At 37.1% G+C, this 8,542-nt stretch overlaps 1 protein-coding gene across 1 annotated transcript; it reads left to right on the top strand.

Annotated features, from left to right (window-relative positions):
* Positions 1-471: 471 nt before the first annotated feature.
* LOC103985964 (uncharacterized) lies at positions 472-4,292 on the top strand. Its single transcript, XM_065150866.1, has 6 exons — positions 472-796; positions 903-1,123; positions 1,205-1,678; positions 2,423-2,912; positions 3,036-3,117; positions 3,912-4,292. Exons 2-6 carry the CDS (start codon positions 1,039-1,041, stop codon positions 4,143-4,145), a joined length of 1,365 nt encoding a protein of 454 aa, XP_065006938.1. The 5' UTR covers positions 472-796; positions 903-1,038; the 3' UTR covers positions 4,146-4,292.
* Positions 4,293-8,542: the final 4,250 nt, after the last annotated feature.

Raw genomic sequence — 8,542 nt, 5'->3', positions numbered from 1 at the left:
ATACATATATATATGTATGTATATATATATGTATGTATATATATATATATGTATATATATATATATATATATATATATATATATATATATATATATATATATATGTATGTATATATATACAAATATACATATATATGTATATATATACATATATATATATGTATATATATATATATATATGTATACATATATATATATATATATGTATATATATATATATGTATACATATATACATACATATATGTATATATACATGTATAAATATGTATATATGTATATTTATACATGTATATATAAATATATGTATGTATGTATACATACGTATATGTATACATATATATACATATACATATGCATATATATACATATACATATGTATGTATGTATGTATGTATGTATGTATATTGTAAACGCTATGTAGTAAACTTTTGTATATGATATGCACACATTGCAAGTCGCAGGACCAGCAACATGCATCAACTGACACTTACGTCATCATCATTTACTTCCTCGGAAGGAGAACAATCCATCGATTCAGTCTCAATAGCAGACAACGACGTCAAGTAGCATTTAGGTTGAAGGCCACCACCGCCACCGTCGCAAGCAGCACAACCTCCCTCATCAGTTACTTCCTCGTAAGGAGAACAATCCCCCGATTCAGTCTCAATAGCAGACACCGACGTCGAGTAGCATTTACGTTGACGGCCACCACCGCCACCGCCGCAAGCAGCACAACCTCCCTCATTTCTTCTCCCAGTGGAGTACGAAGGCTTTCGCGAGCCCTTCCCTTCGCAGGTATACATAGATAGATAGGTAGTTCTTTTGTTCAATGATTGATCTCTGAGACTCCCAAAGCTGCTGTTTTGACCCTCGTCCCTTCGTTCTTGCTCCATCTCTTCAGTGCTTTCCGCCTTCGCTTTGCCCTGTTCGATCATCGTGCATTGTTGTTTATGACTCGGTCGTTGATGGAGTTCGGTAAGATCTTGATCGAAAATTGGGCTGATCTTTTCTAGAAGGGCAGTGGATTCTGCCCTGGGATGCCGAGCGCGATGCTTCTTGGAGCAGCGAGGAGGAAGGAGGAGAAAGGGCTCGACTTCGAGCCCTCGGATGACGACAGCAGGCGTAAAAATCTATCCTTGCTGTTGGGATAAAAAAGATTGGATCTTTCGTGTAAAGATTGAAGTGGAAGAACGAATTTCGCAGGCGCCGGCATGGCCGAGAGCTGCAAGAATGTCGAGAGCTCTATCTCCACGGAGGAAGAGTACGCAGTGGAGGTGCCAAAGTTTGGGGCTCAAGACAAGGATGGTTCCTGTAGGGAGAGCCTCGAGCTCCAGAAGTCGGAACGAGCGCCGCCGCACCGGCTGGCGTCGGCAATGGTGGTTCCTTTCTCGAGGCCGGCACCGTCGAAGTGGGATGATGCGCAGAAGTGGATCACAGGTCCGGCGTCGAACAGAGTCGGGAGCAAGGCTGGTGGTGGGACAATGAAGAAGAGCAGGTTGGCCGGCAACGGAGGCGGTCGTGGGACGACGGCGAAGGTTATCTTGGAAGTTGGGAGGCAAGCTAAGAAGGAAATTGGTGGAGTTAAGGGTGGGAATTGGGCGGCAGAGCCTTATGCTATGGTGGATTCAGGGATGAAACCTGCCACAACCATGGAGAATCCAGCTACTGAGATAGCTGGTAAGAAACCTCTTATGATGCTCTCTTTCTTCATTGTGTTTGATGGTGATGCTTTCTTAAATCTGCCTGCAATTTGTTCTTCTTCTCATATGAGGAGGTTGAAATCTAATGAATAGTTCAATGTGTGTCTTATCCACAAGGCAATCAGTGACCTCCTTCAGCTGGTTTGCAAGTTGCTTTGAAATAATTCTGACGATTGCATAGATTAGTCTAATTGAAATAATTTCTTTAGGAGATGAGGATTCTCTTTCTTTGGAACAAGTGTGACAAATGTATAATTAAACCTCTATAAATTAATTTGTTTTTCTGAAAAGACTTCAGAAATTCACTATAGATGTTTCAGAACTCAAGTTGGTAAAATTATATCTACCCTTAAGTTCTTGTGATGCTTGCTATATTTAAATCATGTATGAATCCTATGAATTAGTGCCAACTATAGATGCCTCAGGAACTCAAGAACACATCACATACCTTGATAATTACTCTTGCAAGCATGTTGAAAATGAGGTAATGATCTTTCTGTCTTCAAATTAGTGAGAAACTAGAACTTCAAAGGACAGCGCATTGCTTTGGATAGAGCTTTACCAAGTTGATGGAAATCCTTTCATGTTACTTTATGGTACAGTAGGTCCAGATGTATATTTAACTGATATGCAATAATAATTTTGCAGTTTGCATTAATATAAATAGCTTTCATTCTCTATTTGACTTCTGAGGGATTCTTTTATAATCAACTTTCTGCAGTCAGTCTTAGTCAGCATGATCCATTGGTGTCTGTCAAGAAAGTTGCAGCATTTATCGCTCCTACATTACCAATTAGGTCTGCGTCCATGAGGGATATGGGTACAGAAATGTTTCCTATTCCAAGCCAGGAGCCATTGCAGACAGGAAGTCCTGCAAGAGAAACTTCACCCCCAACTTCTTCTCGACCATCAACTTCAGGAAGAACAGTTCCAGCATCAACTGGCCAACTCCAAACTGCACCAGCTGCTTGCCATGATGATCTAAACAAAACACAGTCAGAAGAGGAAATATTAAAAAAAGCTTGCAGAGAAATAATGATTCTTGGCCGGCAATTGGATAATGAAAACATTGCAGCATGTGCTAGCAAAGAGGAGGAAACTGATGCATCTATTTCTCTCAAGACTATACCTCAGAATCAGTCCATGAGAAGTGTTATTGAAGCCCGTGCGGCAGCTTGGGAGGAGGCTGAACAAGCCAAGTATCTTGCTAGGTAGTTCATTGTTCAATACAAATAAAATGTCTGGTTTCTTAGAAAATCTCTTATCAAGTATGTGTTGTAGAATTAGTTGCCTTTCATGAGGATACGGATGCTGAATGCTAATTATCTCCTCAGGTTTAAACGAGAAGAGATCAAAATCTATGCCTGGAAAAATCATCAAAAAGCAAAGATTGAGGCAGAAATGAAGAAAATTGAGGTGGATACTCAGTTTCTCCACAAGATAGGGTCCTCTATAAAAACTTAATCTTACTCGAACATTTTTCTGCCAAATTAACAAATACTATGAAAAACTGAGTGCTACTTTTTGTTCTTTGTTTTAACCTCAGGATTTCACTATATTTATGAACTTTAGAAAATTCTTGTGTCAGATGTCTATAAGATTATTATTTGACTGTTTTTTTTTGTTTTTCAAAAGAAAAAATTTTCTTTAATTAAACATATATGGAATTTAGTTTGGCTGAGAATTTTCTGGACTGAGAATATATTCATTCAATCTGTTGTTTCTGGTGGCTGATCTTTCTGTTTAGCTCTTGAGAAATCCTTCCATGAGCATGTTGGATTGGATTCCAAAAACTTTGAAGGTTTTAGGTCCATTTAACTTCTGAACTATTAACAGATGTGGGAATTGCAATCTACCTTTTGAGGATGGTTTGCTCGATAGTAGTCTATTTTTCTATTTAGTCCCAAATCTGAAATTGAGGAGCTAATGGAGGTATGATTTGGTACACAGAACATAAATCTTCCGAACTAGATTTTATTCTAGTTTTACGTTCTAAAATGTATTTATAAGGAGATCTAGTTCTTGTTCAGCAGTAGATTGGCTTAGATTAATTTACGCAAATATTTTCAGCACCAACTATGTAAAATTCTTCTTATTAAGAACTAGTTTATAAGAAATGTTTCATTGAAAATACAGAAAAAAATGTTTCAAATCATCATTGTTTGTAGAATAACTGTTAGTGTAAATATTGCTGCTGCACATCTTCACAGGTTGAGGTAGAGAGAACAAGAGCTCATGCACTTGAGAGGCTGATGAACAAGGTTGCAGCAGCAAGCCACAGAGCCGAGAAAATGCGTGCCGCAGCACAAGCCCAAAGAAATTACCAAGATGCAACAACTGCAAAGCAAGCAGAGTACATTAGACGAACTGGTCGAATTCCCTCATTTTTCTACTGGAGTTGCTGCTTTAAGCCATCATCTTTACTGAAATATGATGTATTCTGATGTTATGTTCTACAGTAGAAGGTCGACCAAAAATTGTTCTTCGAAGTTTCTTATGCTGATCTTATCATAAACCACATGTTCTCTTATTTAGGAGGAGCCTTGGATTTTGCTTTTCATTTTTTTCTTCAATGGTACTTCGATTGTATTGTTTCATGAATTAGTAGTATATTTACCTTTTTTATTGTTCGAAAGAAAAATAAATAATTAAAAGGCAGTAGTGTATTTACCTTTTGCAGATGTGATTATTGTATGCCACACTGATGGTTGATGATAGCTTGATCTTATTCTTTTACTTGGTTCATTTATTCAATTGCTTGTCTGTTTACCATGGCAACTCCTTTCTGTGCAGGCTCTTTCATGCCTTCTATGTTTCTATTTTAGAAACTCAACCTTTTGTTCTTGCCTGCCAACTTTTGTTAGAAGTAAAAAATTTGTCAATTGGTGTTGATAACAATGTCAAGAGAGAGAGAGAGAGAGAGAGAGAGAGAGAGCTTAACTTGATGCATTGGGTGTATGATACTAGAAAATGAGTGAAAAGATATCGGATTCGCACTTGTATATGTCCTAATTGATGTAATGCAATCTACTCTATGCTACTGTATCATCACACGGAACATGGAGAGATGGGGGAGCTCAAGGGAGCGGGAGACGGAGGAAGAGAATCAAAAGGAGAAGATAAAGCAAAGGAAAGTTGATATGATCCATTTTTAAATAAAATTGAGCTTATGTTACGTTCAAAGGAAAAAATAGATGGAAACATCCGGTAATCGGTGTGCTTTGTGTCTCTATATATACTTAGATGAGTAAATATCAATTGATTCGAGCGACTTACTAATTTAGATTGTTCATTCTTTTACAACTTGATTAGAGCTTTGTTTCTTATTACAATGGCGTGTAACACTTTTGATCCTACAATCAAGTATAATATCATACGGTTGGTGCAATTTACCTCAATCTCTTAATAATATGGTCGATACTGTATAATAGACACCTCAAAGTCATCAGGGTGATACTTTATCATCATATTATAACTTAGTCAACATATAGAGATCCCACTATGGAGGCAATCATTTTGGATATTTTTTTGATGCGCATAACAATGCAAAATATCTATTATCTCAATACTTTAGTGTTCCTCGGGTGGCACATGATTACATGAGCCTTTGATGGCAAGTCTCATAGTCCCATATCGGGAAAATCAGGCTTGTTATCTCGTATTGAAATTATAAATAAGGGTCTAGGCTTTGAAGTTAGATGCACCACAAAAGCATCACAAGTGGCACCATAAGAAAAACCTAAGTGTTTGCTTTGGGTTTAAGTCCACACTCAGTTAAATAGTTTGAGCTTATAGTTGAGGTTTTTCTTGTTTAGTATTTTCGGGTGTTTTATGGCCTAGGAACATCTTTCTAGGGCATTTGTAATAGTCCATCTTTTATAGTAGTGATTTGCTCCTCTTTCGTTCGTAGATGTAGGTCAAGGTTAATTGATCGAACCACGTAAATCTGGTGTTCTTATCACTTTTATTCTTTTCGCTTTATTATCTTTATTGGGTTACCAAAATTATCCTTTGGTAAATTTCCTAGGGCTAGCTCTAACAAACTGGTAAATTTCCTAGGGCAACTTAAGATGGAGGCCATTCTGGTTCAAGATGGAGTTGATTTGGCATTACAGGGAGCTGAGAATATTCTAGATGGTACGTTAAAGGAAGATCTTACGGGTATGGATAAGAAGGCCCGATCCAGCATTATTCTAAATCTCTTTGACGAGGTTTTATGGGAGGTAGCTACGGAGACTACGGCTAAGAGCATGTGGGACAAGCTTAAAGCCTTGTATATGAAGAGAACAGTAGAGAATCGTCTCTACTTAAAGCAGAGTTTGTATATGCTTCGGATGACTGAAGGTACATCTATACTCTCACATCTTGATAAATTTGATTCCTTGGTTATGAATTTGGAGAATATAGATGCAAAAATTGATGATGAGGATAAGGCCCTATTACTTTTGTGTTCTTTTCCCCAATCTTTTAAGCATTTCCGTGATACTATGATTTATGGAAAAGAAATAATTTCATATTAAGAAATTAAATCTGCACTAAAATCTAAGGAGCAAATAGACAGAGATATCACTGGGGAAAGTTGAGAGAATCAGGCTGAAGGTCTGGTTGTTAGGGGGAGAATAGATAAAAAAGAATTTGACAGTAGTAGATCTAAATCCAGACATAGAAATTTAGAGTGCAGATATTGTCATAAAATGGGGCACATTTAGGCTGATTGCTTTAAATTGAAAAATAAATTAAAGCAAAAGAAAAAATTTGTTGAGAAAACTATTGAATCCCATGAAGCTAGTGTAGCAACTGATGAGAATGTTGAAAATATTTTCTCTGCTATTGATGACAGGACAAGGTCTAAAAATGAATGGATTTTAGATTCTGGTTGTTCTTATCACATGTGTTCTAATAGAGATTTGTTTTCCACGTATGAATCTTGTAATTGTGGAATTATTTTGATGGGCAATGATGTAGTATGTGATGTTGTTGGTAAAGAAACAATCCGAATTAAAATGTATGATAATATTATGAGGACGCTCACTAACGTTAGACATGTTCCTGATTTAAAAAAGAATCTCATCTCTTTAGGCACCCTAGAGGTCCTTGGGTGTAAATACACAACTGAATGTGGAGTTATGAAAGTTTCTAAAAGTGCTCTTGTTGTTATGAAAGCTTGTAGGTCTGGTAGCTTATATATTTTGCAGGGAACTACTGTCACAGGCTTAGTTACAGTCTCGTCATCATCATTATCTGATTTTAACATCACCAAATTATGGCATATGCGTTTGAGATATATGAGCAAAAAATGTTTGAGCATATTGAGCAAAAGGGGTCTACTTTGTAGACAGAGTACTGGGCCACTGAATTTTTGTAAACATTGCATTTTTGGAAAGCAGAAAAGAGTCAGCTTCAATTCTCCGGCAGTTCATAAAACGAAAGGTACTCTTGACTATATTCATTCAGACCTTTGGGGTCCAGCTCATGTTCAGTCTAAGGGTGGTGCTAGGTATATGTTGACTTTAATTATTCTAGAAAAGTTTGGGTTTATTTTTTGAAGCATAAAAATGATATTTTTTTAACCTTTAAACAATGGAAGGTTTTGATTGAGAAGCAAACAGGTAAACATATTAAGCAACTTCAAACAGATAATGACATGAACTTTTGTGAAGGTGACTTTGATGAATTCTGCAAAAATGAAGAAATTGTTCGGCAATGCACTGTTAGGATAATGCCTCAGCAAAATGGTGTGGCCGAACGTATGAACAGAACACTCTTGGAGAGAGCAAGGTGTATGATCTCAAATGCAGGGTTGACAAAGGACTTTTGGGCAGAGGCGATTAATATGGCCTGTTACATTGTCAACTGCGCTCCTTCTATAATACTTAACTTTAAAACTTCGTAGGAAGTTTGGTCAGGTACTCCTGTTGATTACTCTGATTTAAAAATTTTTGGGTGTCCAGCATACATGCATGTAAGTGAAGGAAAATTAGAGCCTCGAGCTAAAAAATACATTTTCCTTGAGTATGCTTCTGGGGTGAAAGGATACATATTATGGTGTTCTGATCCCAAATCCTCAAAATCTATAATCAGTAGAAATGTTACTTTTGATGAATTGTCTATGTTATCTTCCAAAGAGGATTCTACTAGTTGTACAAATGATAGTGTGCAGAAGTAGGTGGAGCTTGAGATTAGTAGTTCTAATTCTTTTAAGTCGAACTCTTCTACTCAAAGAATGCCAGTAGATGGTCCCGAGTCTACTGACGCAGATGATCCAGAGGAAGAGCAATATTCCATAGTCAAAGATAGACCACGGAGAGATATTCGACCACCATAAAGATATGTAAATTTGGTTGCATATGCTTTATCTGTTGCAGAAGAAACAAGTGAAGTTGGTGAGCCTACTTCCTACTCAGATGCAGTTTCTTGTGATAATTTCGCTAAGTGGTTGATTGCGATGAATGAAGAAATTGAATCTCTCCATCGGAATAGAACTTGGGATCTTGTGAAGCCGCCTTTGGGTAAGCAATTGTTGGATGCAAATGGGTCTTCAAAAGGAAGGAAGGTATTCCAGGGGTTGAAGATGCAAGGTACAAAGCATGATTGGTTGCAAAGGGCTATAGTCAGGTACATGGTGTTGATTTTAATGACGTATTTTCACCTGTTGTTAAACATAGCTCTATTCGTGTTTTGCTTGCTTTAGTTGCCATGTATGATTTGGAATTGGAGCAACTTGATGTCAAGATAGCTTTCTTACATGGTGAACTTGAAGAACAAATTTATATGGAGCAACCTCATGGATTTGAAGTTGATGGTAAGGAAGACCATGTTTTCTTATTAAAGAAATCATTGT

This window comes from Musa acuminata, chromosome BXJ3-5 (genome assembly GCF_036884655.1).
Source record: "Musa acuminata AAA Group cultivar baxijiao chromosome BXJ3-5, Cavendish_Baxijiao_AAA, whole genome shotgun sequence".
Lineage (NCBI taxonomy): Eukaryota > Viridiplantae > Streptophyta > Magnoliopsida > Zingiberales > Musaceae > Musa > Musa acuminata.
This window is presented reverse-complemented; position numbering and strand designations above follow the sequence as displayed.

Coding starts and splice junctions, on each gene's coding strand:
- LOC103985964 (XM_065150866.1), top strand. CDS start 1,039: ATGCCGAGCGCGATGCTTCTTGGAGCAGCGAGGAGGAAGGAGGAGAAA. Junction 1,124..1,204: donor CTCGGATGACGACAGCAGGC/GTAAAAATCTAT, acceptor CGAATTTCGCAG/GCGCCGGCATGGCCGAGAGC. Junction 3,118..3,911: donor CAGAAATGAAGAAAATTGAG/GTGGATACTCAG, acceptor ACATCTTCACAG/GTTGAGGTAGAGAGAACAAG.